Source organism: Mus musculus, chromosome 13, assembly GCF_000001635.26.
Source record: "Mus musculus strain C57BL/6J chromosome 13, GRCm38.p6 C57BL/6J".
In the NCBI taxonomy this organism is placed as follows: Eukaryota; Metazoa; Chordata; class Mammalia; order Rodentia; family Muridae; genus Mus; species Mus musculus.
In genome coordinates this window covers 61,642,042-61,659,243 of record NC_000079.6, presented here as the reverse complement: position 1 = coordinate 61,659,243, position 17,202 = coordinate 61,642,042, and the positions used below count along the sequence as shown (strand labels likewise).

At 40.8% G+C, this 17,202-nt stretch overlaps 1 protein-coding gene across 1 annotated transcript; it reads right to left on the bottom strand.

Annotated features, from left to right (window-relative positions):
• Positions 1-1,162: 1,162 nt before the first annotated feature.
• Positions 1,163-2,443, bottom strand: Gm20599 (predicted gene, 20599). The gene is made up of 2 exons (XM_030247538.1): positions 2,433-2,443; positions 1,163-2,199 (listed from the first exon to the last, which is right to left on the bottom strand). The coding sequence occupies exons 1-2, from the start codon at positions 2,441-2,443 to the stop codon at positions 1,569-1,571; spliced, it is 642 nt and encodes a 213-aa protein (XP_030103398.1). The 3' UTR covers positions 1,163-1,568.
• Between the last annotated feature and the right edge of the window lie 14,759 nt (positions 2,444-17,202).

Sequence of the window (17,202 nt, the reverse complement as noted above, 5' to 3'; positions counted from 1 at the left end):
CAGGTCCACACACAAGGTTTACCACATTCCTTATTTTTATGAGGTTTCTTACAGTTCTGTGTTAATTTATACATTATGAGATAAATGTAAACTGCAAAGGCCTTACCACATTATTCACACACAGTTTCTCTCTCCAGTGTCTTCTTTTATGTATTCTGAGATATACTATCTGCTCTTTTATGAATTCAAAGATAACTGTGATATGCAAAGGTTTACCACATTGTGTATATTTATACGGTCCCTTCTCTCTCTATCTCTCTGTCTCTCTCTCTCTCTCTCCAGTATGTGCTCCTTGTTGCATTAGGAGAAAACTGACAGGCATAGACTTTTCCACACTGCTTATACCCAGAAGGATTCTGGCCCCTACAAATATGTTCATGATGATTAAGAGTGTGATCACATTCACAGTCTTTCTCTTCAGTATGTTCACTTATACATTCAGAAATGATGGTGTTGTAAAACGGTTGCTCACATCCATTTCCCTCGTAGATTTTCTTTCCACTATGTATTCTTTTATTCTTTTGGAGATGACCATATTTTGAAAAGACTTTCACAGCTGGGCGGTGGTGGTGCACACCTTTAATCCTAGCACTTGGGAGGCAGAGGCAGGCAGATTTCTGAGTTCAAGGCCAGCCTGGTCTACAGAGTGAGTTCAAGGACAGCCAGGACTACACAGAAAAACCTTGTCTAAAAAAAAAAAAAGAAAGAAAAAAGAAAAGACTTTCACACACTGATTACACTTGTAAGGTTTCTCTCTAGTATGTCCTTTATGAATTTGTAGATTATAATGATGGGAAAAGGCTTTGTCACATTCATTACATTTGTAAGATTTCACTCCAGTATGAATTTGTCTCTGTGACTGGAGGTTAGGAGGTAGGGAAAAGGCGTTGCCATACTGATTACATTTGTAGGGCTTATCTTCTGTACGTGTTCTTCTATGAATGTTAAGAGTACTGTGGTGTGAAAATGCTTTGTCACATTGATTACATCTGTAAGGCTTCTCTCCAGTATGTGTTCTTCTGAGTTTGAAGAGTACTGTGTTGTATAAAGGCTTTATCACATTAATTACATTTGTAGAGTTTTTCTCCAGGATGTATCCTTATATGTGTTTGGAGACTACGTTTCTCAGAAAAGGCTTTATCATATTGATTATATTTGTAGGGTTCATCTCAGGTATGTGTTCTTCTATGAGTTTGGAGATGACCGTATTTGGAAAAGCATTTATCACATTCATTACATTTAAAGCGTTTTTCTCCAGTATGTATTCTTATATGTGTTTGGAGACTATGTTTCCCAGAGAAGGCTTTATCACATTCATTATATTTGTAGGGTTTATCTCCTGTATGTATTCTTCTATGAATTTGAAGATAACTGTGTTGTGAAAAGGCTTTATCGCATTCATTACATTTGTAGGGTTTCTCTCTGGTATGTGTTCTTCTATGAATGTAGAGAGTACCTATTGGGAGAAGCCTGTATCACATTCATTACATTTGAAGGGTTTCTCTCCAGTATGAATTCTTATATGTGTTTGGAGACGATGTTTCTCAGAAAGGGCTCTGTCACATTGATTACATTTGTAAGGCTCCAGTATGTGTTCTTCTATGAATGTGGAGATTACTGTATTGGGAAAAGGCTTTATCACATTGATTACATTTGTAGGGTTTTTCTCCAGTATGTATCCTTATATGTGCTTGGAGATTACATTTCTCAGAAAAGGCTTTGTCACATTGATTACATTTGTAAGGCTTCTCTCCAGTATGTGTTCTTCTATGATTTTGGAGGTGAATGTGTTGTGAAAAAGCTTTATCACATTCATTACATTTGTAGGGTTTCTCTCCAGTATGTGTTCTTCTATGAATGTGGAGATTACTGTGTTGTGAAAAGGCTTTATCACATTGACTACATTTGAAGGGTTTCTCTCCAGTATGAATTCTTTCATGTCTTTTAAGATGACTGGGCTCTGCAAATCCTTTACCACATTGTTTACATTTATAGGGTTTCTGTCCAGTTTGTGTTCTTTTATGTACTTGGAGACTTGTGTAAGGTAAAAAGTCTTCAACAAAGTGAATAACTTCAGAGGGGATCTTTTCTGTATGAATCCTTTCATGCCTCTGGGTATGACTGTGAGCATGGAAAGCAAAGGCTTTACCACATTGAGTATATTCGGAGTGTTTCTCTGCACTCTGACTCCTTTCACACCTGAGAAGAGAATTGGCACATGTGAGAGCTATACCTCACGGTGAATATTTTCTTTTTGCTTTTCTGTTTGTTTGTTTGTTTGTTTACTAATTATATGAAAGTACACTGTAGCTGTCCTGTCTTCTGACAATCCAGAAGAGGGTGTCAGATCTCACTAGGGATGGTTGTGAGCCATCATGTGGTTGCTGAGGTTTAAACTCAGGACCTTCAGAAGGGCAGTTGGTGCTCTTAACTGCTGAGCCATCTCTGAAGTCCCAGAATACTTTCATCTGTATGATTTAATGTTACTATTTGTCTTAATGTAAAGAGGCATCAGACCTTTTATCACTTTGCTTACATTCATGTTGTTCCCCTTCATTATGGGTTGTTTTCCATGGTTAGAGACACCTGAGAAGGTATGAACAATGATTACATGGCTCAGTTTTAGGTATTCTTTTTCTATAAAACGCTGTTCCCATACTTGAAGAAAAGTGGAGGAATTCAGAGCTTTAACACACTAAGTGTATTCCAAATTTTACTGTACTGTGGGTCATAGTATATTTTCAAAGTGAACCAGGAGAAATAGGAGCATTTCCACATCCCTAGGACTCAAGAAAATTTTCTCCAGAATGAGGTTGCTGATGTATTGCCATCAAACTTGGAAATGTAATTAACTGTTAACTTGTATTATGTTCAAAAAGTCTACTCTATAACTGAAACCCACTATATATCTTCTAATAGTTATAGGAGACAGAAGGAAAGAGCTAGTGAAAGACAGACAGATATATTTTTTGAAATATCTGTTCGGTATACATGGTGGGTATCCATTATAAAATATCATATACTTATGAAAGGAAGTCCAATACATAAAATGTTGAAGTTTGCATTCACAAGGTTTGACTCAGTGTTCTCATAGACATGTGAAATATGGATTAAGGTTACTGCAAAGCCGCCTACTCACCTCCCAAATGCTGCCCTTCTAACTAAACTTAGCACTGATACTGCTAATAAATGAGTACAACCAGCTTAAATATGGACTATTTGCTTCTTAGAAGCTTTTGGACATACATTTATCAACTATTCAATTCATGTAGCTTTTCCAAAGTAAGCAGAAAGAGACTGGCAGTTGTTCTGTGTAGTGCTAGTAAGGCTATGTTTCAAATGGGGATACACACTAAGGCATTGTTTCCTTGTCCTCTTTCTTAAAGGAAGGCCTTACAAATAATTAGATACAGGACATTAAAGATGATGGTTTTGTTGGAATGTAACAATTATCAATATACTTAAAGCTGTGCTAATTTACACTGCTCCTTTTCTTATCAATTTTCAGCACATATTAACATATCTTTAGAGGCAGATTTGTATGAGCTTGCACATGAAAATTACCTTCTGTTTCTTCTAGAACTTTGACAATGATCTTCAATATTTTGGGCTTCCCAATTAAAGCCTAAAACAGAAAATATATGCCTTGAAATTTAGCAAAATGTAACTTACTATGTTCAGTGAACCTTATAGTCATGCATGATTTATTCTCCAAATCCTTCCTTCATTTTTATTGAAACTACAGAAGTGCATCAAAAGAAAAAATTTTTTCTTGAATTTTAAATCAGGGAAGGAAATTCATAGTCTTACCTATAGCATTGAGGTTCCTGTAGGTCTCCAGCATGACATCTTTGTAGAGCTTCTTCTGAGAAGGATCCAGCAGAGCCCACTCCTCTTGAGTGAAGTTCACATGCACGTCCTCATAAGTCACTGCATTCTAGAGCATCCCATAAATGTGTACAAAGGAAAGCACAATAGAAACAACATCGGGCACCTATTCTTCATAGGCAATGAGTTCATATAATTGTGAGGCCTGTACCACTTATTTACTCACACCCAAGTTCTACTGTAACTACCAAGTCATGTCAGAAGGAAACCTAATAATAAGGTTTGCCCCTGTCATTTCTTTTTTTTTAAGAGTTATATATTTTATATATGTGAGTATATTGTTGCTGTCTTCAGACACCCAAGATGAAGGCATTGGATTGCTATTACAGGTGGTTGTGAACCACCATGTGGTTGCTGGGAATTAAACTCAGGACCTCTGCAAGAACAGTCAGTGTTCTTAAGAGCCTAGGCATCTCTCCAATCCTGTCACCCCTGTCATTTCTCAGCCCTTTGAATAGGATGTAGCCTTTTTTAAAAATGTCAATTACACATATAAAGAGAAAAGCTCTACAAGAACAATAGTGTTGGGCACACACCAAAGAAATTATATTATTATTATCAATTACTATATATACAAATCAATAAGCATGCTGGATCTATTGGCTTATGCCTTTAACAATGCAGTCAGAGCCAGGCATGGTGGCTCATGCCTTTAATCTCAGCACTTGGGTGGCAGAGGCAGGCAAATTTCTGAGTTAGAGGCAAACTTGGTCTACAGAGTGAGCTCCAGGACAGCCAGAGCTATACAGAAAATTCCTGTCTCAAAAAACCAAACCAAATCAAACCAAACCAAACCAAACCAAAAAGAAACCAAAACAAAACAACGCAGTCAGGAGACATAGGCAGAAGACATTGAGATGGATGTCAGTGTGATGTATACAATGAGTTCTAGGACAGCCAAAGATACACAGTAAGACCCTGTATCTCCTGCCATAATTTACCAACCAAATTGGAAACAAAGAATGAACTCATGTGCTTTTATTTAAGTTCTTACTTAAAAAAAAAGATTTTATTTATTTATTTATTTTATGTATATGGCACTGTAGCTGTCTTCAGACACATCAGAAGAGGACATCAGATACCATTACAGATGGTTGTGAACCACCATGTGGTTGCTGGGAATTGAACTCAGGATCTTTGGAAGAGCAGTCAGTGCTCTTACCTGCTGAGCCCTCTCTCCAGCCCTTTACTTAAACTCTTTTGAGAGTGATACATACAATACAGTTCTGTATTCATCTTCCAGAACCTGAGGTACACCAGCTCACACTATAACATTAATAAGATATTACCAAAAGGGAATATATGGTTTAGCAGTTCCACTTGGACATAAGAAAATATTGGCTGAGTACCTGGGTGCCAGGTTACTGATGGTCCCAATAACTGCAGGTGTTGGGGCACATGTTTTGTGATCCTCACTTCTAATCCTATGATCCTGGAAGTGTTAGAGCACTTGGGAGTGGTGCTTCCTCTGGGAGTTATGGGACAGGCTGCGGAATTTACACCCAATGTCCACCCATGGCACCTGTCCAAAGTGGGAAGCAAGTTGATCTGTTTCTATCTCCTTGTAGAAAGCTCAAGTCCACTTGGATCAGGAACTGCCACATAAAACCAGATACACTGAAGCTAATAGAAGAGAAAGTGTGGGGAGAGCCTCAAACACATGGGCACAGAGGAAAATTTCCTGAACAGAACACAAATGGTTTATGCTCTAAGACCAAGAATTGACAAATGTGACCTCAGAAAATTGCAAAGCTTCTGTAAGGCAAAGGACATAGCCAATAGGACAAAATGGCAACCAAAAGATTGGGAAAAGATCTTTACCAACCCTACATCTGCTAGAGGGCTTATATTCAATATATATAAAGAACTTAAGAAGTTAGATGCCAGAGAACCAAATAACCCTATTAAAAATAGGGTCCAGAACTGAACAAACAATTCTCAACTGAGGAATATTGAATGGCTAAAAAGAACCTGAAGAAATAGTCAACATCCTTAGTCATCATGGAAATGCAAGTCAAAACAACTCTGAGATTCCACCTCACACCAGTCAGAATGGCTAAGATCAAAATTTCAAGTGACAGCAGATGTTGGTGAGGATTTGGCAAAAGAGGAATACTCCTCCATTGTTGGTGGAATTGCAAGCTGGTACAACCACTCTGGAAAACAGTCTCAAATTTCTTCAGAAAGTTGGACATAGTACTACCTGAGAACACAGTTATAACACTTCTGTGCATATGCCCAAAAGATGCTCCAACATATAACAAGGACACATTTTCCATTATGTTCATAGCAGCCTTATTTATAATAGCCAGAAGCTACAAAGAACTCAGATGTCCTTCAACATAGGATTGGATACAGAAAATGTGGTACATTTACACAATGGAGTACTGCTCAGCTATTAAAAACAATGACTTCATGAAATGTTTAGGAAAATTGACAGAAATAGACAATATCATCCTGGATGAGGAAACCCAGTCAAAAGGGACACACATGGTATGCACTCACTGATAAGTAGATATTAGACCAAAAGCTCAGAATACCCAAGATACAATTAACAGACTAGATGAAGCTCAAGAAGAAGGAAGACCAAAATGTGTATGCTTCAGTCCTTTTTAGCAGGGGAAAAATGCTCATGGGAGGGAAAGTGTGGTGGGTCTTGGCAAGAAGTGAGCAGTGGAAGGGAGGAAAAAGGGGACAGGACCAAGTATGGGAAGAGAGAGGGATAATTTACAGAGGGTCAGGAATTTGAGCACAGGTGTGTAGCAATGGGGAAGAAGGATCTGAGGATGGCTACCAGCAAGTCCAAGATGCTATGTAAGCAAAAGGCTCCCAGGATCTAACAGGGATGAGATTAGTTGAAATGCCCAACAAAGGAGGGGAGAACCATGAGAGACCATATCCAGAGTTTAGATAAGGCCTCCAGTTGGAGGCTGGGGCCACCTACTCTTCTTCAAATTCCTAACCCAGAATGGCTTCTGTGTACAGGAAAGAAGGGGACAAAGTATGGAGAAGACCATACTGAGGGAAAGAACATCCAGAGACTGCCCCATTTGGGAATCCAGCTCCTATACAGACACCAAACCCAAAAACTACTGTGCATGCTAAGAAATACTTGTTGGCAGGAGCCTATTTTATCTGTCACCTTAAAGGCAATGCCAGAGCCTGACAAATACAGAGGCAGATGATCACAGTCAACCACTGGACTGAGCATACGGACCACAACGGAGGAGTTAGAGAAAGGACTGAAACATCTGAAGGGGTTTGCAACCCCATAGGAAGAACAACAATATCAACCAACCAGACCCCTCCCTCAGAGCTCTTAGGAACTAAACCACCAAACAAAGAGTACACATGTTGGGACCCATGGCTCCAGCCCTATCTGGAGCAGAGGATGGAATTGTCTGGCATCAATAGGAGGAGAAGCACATGGTTCTGGGAAGGGTCCATGACCCAGTGTAGTGGAATGCCAGAGAGGTGAGATGGGAGAGGGTGGGTGGGAGGGGCAGTATACTCACAGAAGCAGGAGGAGGGAGTATGGGAAAAGTGGTTCCAGAGGGGAAATGGGGAACAGGTATAACATTTGAAATGTTTTATGTATTTAAAATACACAAAATATCCAATTAAAAAAAAACAAAAACAAAAACCTCATTCCATTATTTGGGAATCTTATGCTAGAAACTCAACTTCAAATATAAAAGCAAAAATCATGAGCAAATGTTGTTTCCTGGCTTGCTCTTTTACTTGCTCTCACTCATCCAGACCAGGCCTACTCACTTAGCGATTCTTCCACACTCAGTGGCTGAGCCTTCACTAGTCAAGTGTCAATATCACAATCTCTCACCAAAGTAGCAAACAACCATTCTGACTGTGTACTGCTTCAACTGCAGTTCTCTCAAATGATTGTAGGCTCTGAAGTGCTGAAAATTTAAGTAAATTAGGAGACAGACACAACAATATATGAAAAAAAATTAAGAACCCCCATACCAAATCAGTTGGTGAAGGATTAAAAATCCAAACATCGATGATTGTAAAGATTGGAAAAGACAGATTTTCTAAGAAAGGAGGAGAGGCAACCTTTTCAGGTCAAGAAGAGAAAGCTAACACTGTTTCTCCACAGAAAGTTCCCAAAGCAACAAAAACTTAAGGAACCGATAGTTAATTATCAGAAGAAGAAGAAAAGAGGTGAAGGTTTATTATGTCCTAGAGAAACAACAGTATAGTTAGATATAATTAATGAATCATACAACATAGATGGCAGCACTGTAAAAAGGAAACATAAACAGGCCTGTGAATCTAACATGGTCATTTAAATAAGAACTGCAAGATTATAATCAAAATGAAAATTACAAACTCAGTGGCCAGCCCTCTTCCTGTTCATTCCTATTGTCTGCTTTGACAATAATGTGAGATGTAATGGGAATGGAGGGTAATCCAAAAAACTGAAGAGATTAAGCATTCTGATATTATAAAATTGTGTACTACATTTATGAAATGGAAAGTCTAAAAGAATAAAAATCCCAGATTAAAAAACACTGTATGATTTCTATTATACACATAAACTTACTTGATTTGCTTACCTTGCATTATAAGATATTAGCACCTTTGAAGACATGTCTGTCCCTATGTTCATGTGTATGATTTCATGCAAGAGAGGATGTTTTCCATGTATGTGCGAGTGACACAGCAGAGAAGAGGGTGTCAGACCCCCTGGATCTGGAGTTGCAGGTAGTAAACATGGATGTTGGTATCTGAACTCAGGTCACCCCAAGCAAAATGCTTCCTGAGTGACCTGCCCACATCACAGAGTCTTTTCACACAATAAAAGAAAAAGACTTACAGAGATTATTAACAACAAAAATTTAAATTAACAAAGAAGTGAATAAATTAGTGCAGAGAGCCTGAAGCTCAGTGTTTAGATGTGAGTTATAGGATCAGGGTAGAGGCTCGTGGACCATCTCTAGTAACTGTTATCTGAGACCCAATAATCATGGCTATCCCTACTGCTGAGTCTTCTACTGCCCTTATACATACATGCTGTGTGTAGAGAAAAAGCCAAGAATAAAATGCCCAAATATATTCAAGTCTTCATCAAAAGCTGTGAGGAATCTCAGCCAGGAAAAATTAGAGTTTCAACGATGTTAACTGTGATTGTATGTGCTTAGAAAAAAAAACAAACTCATAACTCACAGGAAAAATAGCTCAAACTGACCCCTAAGTTGTTATATTTTTGCCCCTAAACCTCCTTCTGATGTTTCTTCCATATAGAGAGGGCCCATTCTCTAGAGCTCCCTCTGAAAATGGAAGTGATCAGAAAGGTGGGCTATGGCTTTATAACTCCTCATAGGCTGTTGTGGTTTCAGTCAAACCCAGACCCTCTGACGACCACACAAAAAACAAAGTTGAAGAATAATTTAATGTCTGCTTCCTGTCATATGACTTATGAAACAAAATGCAGAATCTGCCCTATTGACAGGTCAACACAATGAACACATCAAACACCTCTGTATCACAGAAACTCTTTGTACCATGGAGCTGAATTTGCCTGAATCATGCCATTGGGACTGGTAGGAGTAGAAAGTAAAAAGCATTCTAATGAAGTAAGGCTGACAGATGATCAGCACCTCCATTCTACCAGTTCCCAAACTATTTGTAAAATGTATCCCATGAAACTGAAGTGTGGAATAGAACATTTAGAACTTCTACAAACCAGACCTCAAGTTTCCCTACCTGTCCTCGAACTGCATACCAAAAGTCTCTGTGTGCACACTGCACAGTGATGGTATCAGCACCACAGCATCCAATGGTGACAACTGCAGAGCCTCCCCTCCCCAAGGAATCTACTCTCAAGGAGGAAAGAAAGCCATTTGCCTCTACCCAGATCAACACATGTATGAACAGAACAGTATGGCTCATAGTCCATCCTAGTTCCATCAGATTGGACTCTGATAGCTGTACCAATGTGCCCTTCCTGGTCTGGGGTCAGTTGTCCTTATCTTCTCCATGGTAGCACTGTGTGTGGTCTTCTTCAGAGCTCAAAGGCATGTGGCTGAGGAGAATCCTAGAAGAACCTGAATGCTATCCCCCACTGGTGTCCCTCATTAGCTTGCACCACCTACCTGAGCCTCATGACCTTAGCATCTCCCCTACTGGAGGTTTACTGATCAATAACTAAGACAGGACAGGTCTCCCCACATCCACCCTTCCATACAAGTCAGTTCTTAAGAAGGTTCCTCTTTATTTGTAATTACCCCCAAAGGGACAGAGACCTTAGAAAACACTCATGCATGGTCTTTTTTCCTTTTCATTGACTGACCAATCATGGCACATCCTGGAATGTGTTTCAGGTCTATCGTTCAGGAACTGGATGGCAGGGTCAAGATTGAGTTTCCAAACTAATTCTCTATTATACAGGATAAGTCAAGTCTGATCTACAGAAGATACTACTATAAATAAAGACAAATAAGCAAAACAATTGGGAAAAATTGAAAATAATATTGATTGGGAAATGTTGGAGAATTCAAACAGGTCAGCGTGTGGTTCTTTAAAAAATGAAATTTATAAATTAATGCCAAAAATGGACTTGGGGGAAGATATATAACACACAGGTATACTGGCACTGCAGGCCATTCCCTAGCAGAGGCAATGACATTAATAAAATACTTTTTGATGTTGTCCCTGTGTGGACTGGTAGCTGCTGAGTCCCGTAACCTGACACACACAGCTGCACCTAATGAGTGGCCTGTGTCTCAAAAATCTGAGCTGACTTAACCATGTCAATGAGCATCACTCAAATCCACATAGGACAGTACCCTAACTGAAAATTCAGTATTCACATGATCACCACATAATACAGTACCCTAACTGGAAATTCAGTATTCATTGGATCAACCTCAATACTTCAAATTGTACACCCACCACTCTTGTGTGTTTATATTAAAATGTACACATTAACATAGGCTAGGAAATCACAAAATCACACAACCTGTGCAACTCAGGTCCTTCTTCATATTGGTGAGCCCTGCAGCTGAGTGCCTTAAACTTGAGTTAGTCTGAGATCTAGCTATTGCCTACTCTGTTTCACTGTGCACTGTACACAGGACATTGCTCTTCCTGTTCTGTTCTGAGGGCTGTGACAATGCTTCATGCAAATCCTTTCTCTGTTACTGCAACACACAGTTTATTCCAGGAGCCAAATGGGTAGTATTAAAACTCTGTTGTGCTACTACCCTTTAACTTAGGAATTTAGAAACTTTAATCAAGAGGAAAGCAAGGTCATTGCCCTGGGAAACAAAAGACTGGGATCAGGGCACTGTGAGCCAATATATCTCCTGTCAGAAAAATGTGCCAGAAAGGCTGAAAATCCAGCTGTTCTAGAATTAGTATGTCTTCCCAGGGAGGGAAACACTCAACACACAATTCAAAGATTAATTAAGAAAAAAAAAATCTACCCTTCGCCTGGTGATTTCTGCCTGGATAGACTGACTGCTAGCTAGTCTGCTCTCCTGAAGGTACCATATCCTGAGGCATCCCAGGAGATCTGTTTGCTTAAGCATTTGATACCACAGCCAGCGACATCCCAGGAGATCTGCTTCACTTAAGCCTCTGACACCACAGCCAGAGACCTCCCAGGAGATCTGCTGCACACAGCACAATTGAGCAACTGATCACCAGCTTGTGTACTCCCCTGAAGACAACACAATTTGAAGGCATCCCAGGGGTTCCTCTGTACACAGGGCAACTGGGCAACCAACATCACAGTCTGAAGACCTCCTGGGGGCTCTGTAGCATGCAGGGCAACTGACCCAATAGATTGAAAGCCTCCCCGGAGTTCTGATGCACACAGGGAAAATGAAACCATAGTCCACAGGCCTCCCTGGAGAACATCTTCCCATAGGACAACAGCTTGACTGCTCCTCTGAAGACCCAAAAGTCTGATGTCCTCCCAGGAGATCTACTGTAGCCCGAGCAATAAATCAGGAGCTTCACTGCCCTTCTGAACCCACCCCCCACCCCCCAGTTGGAAGGCATCACATAAGGTCTGCTAGAACTAGACCTACCAGGAGACCTGAAGTGACCCAGGAACAAAAGAGCAGACTACAGACAGACACCAGGGATTAAACAGATGGGGAGAGGCAAGTACAAGACCATAAAGAACAGAAGCCAATTGTGAACATCATCAGAACCCAGTCCTCCCACTACGACAAGCCCCGAATACACCAAAACACCCGAAAATCATGAAGCTGACCTAAAATCCTATCTCATGAAGATAATCGATTTCTTTAAGGAGGATACAAATAACTCAATGAAAGAAATACAGGAAAACACAGATAAACAGATAAAAGCCCTTAAAAAGGAAACAATAAATCCCTTAAGGAAATACAGGAAAGCTGGACATAGTGGGTCACGCCTTTATTCCCAGCACTTGGGAGGCAGAGGCAGGCAGATTTTTGAGTTCCAGGCCAGCCTGGTCTACAAAGTGAGTTTCAGGACAGCCAGGGCTATACAGAGAAACCCTGTCTCAAAAAAACAAAACAAAACAAAACAAAACAAAACAAAACAAAATACAGGAAAACACAATCAAACAGGTAAACGAATTGCAGAAAGCACTCCAAGACCTAAAATTGGAAGTAGAAACAATAAAGAAAACACAAACCTGTGAATGGAAAACCTAGGATAGAGGTCAGGCATTGCTCATGGACAAAGAAAAAACTACAGGAAATAGAAAAGAGAATCTCAGCTGTAGAAGATACTGTTGAAGAGATTGACACAACACTCAAAGAAAATTCAAAACACAAAAAACTCCTAATGAAAACATCCAAGAAGCCAGGCAGTTGTGGCGCATACCTTTAATCCCAGCACTTGGAAGGCAGAGGCAGGCAGATTTCTGACTTCGAAGCCAGCCTAGTCTAAAGAGTGAGTTCCAGGACAGCCAGGGCTATAAACTCTGTCTCGATATCAAACAAAACAAAACAAAACAAAAACAAAAATATCCAGGAAATTGAGGACACAATGAAAAGACCAAATCTAAGAATAATTGGAATAGAGGAGAATGAAGATTGCAAGCTCAGAAGACCTCAAAAGCATCTTCAACAAAATCGTAGAAGAACATTTCCCCAACCTAAAGACGGAGATGGCCGTTAAAGTAAAAGAAGCCAATGGCACACAGTGCCACCCCCCAAAAAACAAAGAAACAAGCAAGCAAGCAAACAAACAAACAAACAAACAAACAAAAAACCAAAAAAGGGACCCCCCAAAAAATCCTCTCTTCACGTAATAATGAAAACACTAAACACGGAACAAAGAAAGAATATTAAAAGGTACCAGGAAAAAGGACCAAGTAACATACAAAGGGAGACTTATCAGAATTATACCAGACTTCTCATCAAAGACTATGAAAGCCAAAAGTGCCTGGTCATGCAGACTCTAATGAACACAAATGCCAGCCCAGGGTACTATACCCAGCGAAATGCTCAGTCTCCATAGATTGGAGAAATCAAAATATTCCAGGACAAAACCAAATTAAAGTAGTATCTATCTACCAATCCAGCCCTACAGAGGATCCTAGAAGGAAAACTCCTACACAAGGAAGGTACCCACACCAAAGAAAACACAGGATATTAAGCCACTCACAACAAAGTCAAAAGGAAAGAACCACAAGTCCAAAAAGCCACCTACAAAAACAAATATAACAGGAACCAACAATCATCTGTCTTTAATATCTCTTAACATTAATGAACTCAACTCACCTATAAAAAGACATACTCAACTCATATAAAAAGGCATACGCTAACGGAATGGATTTGCACACAAGATCGAACATTTTGCTGCATACAAGAAGCATACCTCAAGAACAAAGACAGACTATCTCAGATAATAGTGGGAGAATTCAACATCCCACTCTCACCAATGGGCAAGTCATTGAAACAGAAACTAAACAGAGACACAGTGAAAGTAACAGAGGTTATGAACCCAACAGATTTGATAGATATTTACAGAACATTTTACCTAAAACAAAAGAGTACACCTTCTTCTCAGTGCTTCATGGTACCTTTTCCCCAATCGACCATATAATTCGTCTTAAAGCAGGCCTCAACAGATACAAGAAGATTGAAATAATCCCGTACATCCTAGCAGATCACCAAGGCATGAGACTGCTGGGTCTGAGTTCACTCAGGGAAGATGCATCAAACCCTCAAGAGACTGAGGCCCCAGGAAGTTTAGAGTTTTGGTGGGGGGTGGGAGGACATCCTACGGGAGACAAGGGATAGGAAGGAGGTACAGGATGTAGAACAGTCTGAGGGTGGACCAGAAAGGGAATAAAATCTGGAGTGTAAAAAAAGAAAAGAAAAAAAAAAATAATAAAAAAAGAAAAAAATCTCTGAAAATACCAAGTATCTAGCTTTAGTTAAAGCTAAGAGAGGAGCCAACCTAGAGAGACTTTGCATTATTCTCCATGTGTTGCTATCCTTAACTCTTCTTTAGGTTCTCACCCCAGGTTATAATGTGAACAATTTAACAATGGACTGAACACCACTGGGGATCTGACCAGCCTCTTAGGCAGATGGGAGATGAACAAGGCAGAGCTATTCCAGACTCATTTCTTAAGTACACCAATACCCTGAAGCATCAGGTCATTCTGCACTGGCAGAGTCCTAAGTAGAAAGTCTCAGACGAGGCCAGAGTTAGGAAAAGTAGGAGGTAGAAAGCACAAAAGCTGGGGTGGGGGAGCAAGTTGCTAAGGCTCTGCTAAGGAAGCTTCTTAAGAATGGCAGCCTGTGCACTACCTACAGGGAAATGGGAAGATATGGGAGACTTCCATGCTGTCAGCAGAATCTAGTGTACAAAGGGACAAAGGAAGAATCTAATCAAACACTGCTGCTCAAGGAGAACACAAGTAATCTCATCAATATCACAGCCCATGCCTACGGTGGTTTGTGATTGACATCATCAGCCCTATGTGGTAGGAACTATTAGATTCTCAGGATAAGAAACCACCCCTCTCCACAGGCTCTGGCCCCAGACCATTACCAGCTCTTCCAAGAATATGCCTGGTTTTAGAGAAGGAGTTCTTTTTCTCTGTTTCTTTCTCAATACCTCAGGGCCTTAGCGAAAGATCCCAAGGCCTAGGCCCCAGGCTGTTACAGTCCGAACCAAGAATGTTGCTGAGTTTGAGAAGAAGCTATGTCATTCTCCATCTATGAAGGCCTCAGGGATGGCCTTGCTTGATCAGGACAGTCCTCACCACAACTGTGTTTTTCCTTTCCAAATGGTGTTGAGAGATGTCTTGACCATGTGGAAGAACTATGCTTTTTCAAGAAGAGAAATGGTCCTTTATGGGACACCAGGCCTTAGTGTTGGTTGTGAGCCTGCAATACTTCATTGAGCAGCTTGTTATAGGGCTGGTCTGTGACCTGGGAAAGGGCCTATTTGTTAATCAGGGTTGGCCCCTTTGTTATTACCTGGAACGATATTTCCCCACAATCCTGATGAAAAAACATGTGTATACCAGCATCCTAATCTCTCAGATGCCTGGTTACCATACTATTTATCTGTGGGTGTTTAGGAGGCAGTCCCTCTCTCAACTAAATGTGACTTCCCATTTTCTTATCATGGGAAAGTCTTTTCCATCATGGACTCTACTCTATGCTTCTTATCACAGCATACATTTGGAGTTCGTAAGATGGGGTTTACAACTGCCACAAAATTACGTCCAAATGGATCTTAAATGGCGGCCAGGGCACAATGTCTAGAAGATATCAGAGAATCTGGGCCTCTCTGAATTTGGCATCTTGCTAAGGATGTTTCTACATGGCAAGCCCTTTCTCCAAACGCTTTGTACAGATGAAGCTCCCATAAATAAGTTATTCAGATGCCACAACCGAATATATCTAGTGGCTAAGACCTCATGGAACCTCATAGATGGCTTCTAGTTTCCACCCAACCCAGAGGAGGGACCACTATCAGGACTCCTGCTTCTCAGACTACTGCTCCTTCAGGTTAGGGTCCCATGCTCACCATGATGAGACTTAGTAGCTCGCCTGCAGTCTGTGAAGGCACCCAGCGTCAGAGTTCAAAGCACACAACAACCACAGCAGCCTGCTTCGCAAAGCTATTTAACCTGCAACAGGGAACAAAGCACCAGGAAGAGCCCTCCTCTTCATCTGATTGGATGGTTTTCTGGAGGCGCTAATTGGCCAGTGAATCTTGAGTGACAAGAACCCTGGCTATAGGGATAGACTGTGCTGAAAGCCTACCTCTATGGCTTCCTGTCCCAGAAACTCATTCCAGGACTTGACACTTTTCAGATTTGCAAGATCTTTGTTTCAGTGCTGGGTATGCTTGTCATCTAATAGCCTAGCTTTCTGTCTACCAGCACTCAGTACGAATATCTTCTCCCTCCATTTCCTAATCCTCCTTCTTCCCTCTTCCTAGAGCTTTTCCTCCTCCTCCTCCTCCTTCCCCTCCCTCTTTTCTCCCTCCCCTCCCCCTCTTCCCCCTCGTCCTCCTCCTCCTCCTCCTCCTCCTCCTCCTCCTCCTCCTCCTCCTCCTCCTCCTCTTTATTCTACTGTTCCTCCTCCTCCTCTTCTACCTAATGTTCCCCCACCCCTCCTCATCCTGCTCCTCTTCCTCCTTTTCTCCTTCTCTCTGCCCTTCTCTAACTCTCCTCCTCGTAGAATCGAGGTGGGTAGCTTGCACAGTTCATTATTCATCTTGGAGCAGAGTGAATGGTATGAACCACAGGCAGAATGGTTCCTTGCATATCACCAATTACGGAATGATTTTAAGATACAAAATGTGATATTTGTTTCTGTGATTTTTACCCTGATCTCAAAAATACTGCAGCTAATATTCACCTGCTACATATTGAAAGGGTCCAAAAATCACTGAAGACCCCAGATCAAATAATACGCAAAAAGAAAAGGCAGTCATTCTGGAGAAACAACCAGCATTCTTTAAAATGGCATCCGTAGAAGAAGGTATGAAGACCTCTTTATAGGAAACAGGTGGAACCCTCTAGAATGATAGGACAGTCTAAAATTTCATTGGTGGGTGTAGGGGGTCACAGGTTGTCAGGATCTGCATTCCTATGCCATGAACTTTTCACCATATGATGAAATATGGCTGCCCAGGCTGGATGGACCATTCTGAGATAGTTCCCCATTTCTGTGGTTATCCGTAGTCTGGTCTCTGGAAGGGGATTCTAACATCTTCTTCTGGATTTTGTGGTCTGTTCTTAGACCTGGTGACTTATGATTTAGTTTTGGGATTTACAGTTTATTCCTGAAGCTGGTACCTTTTTGAAATCAGGACTGG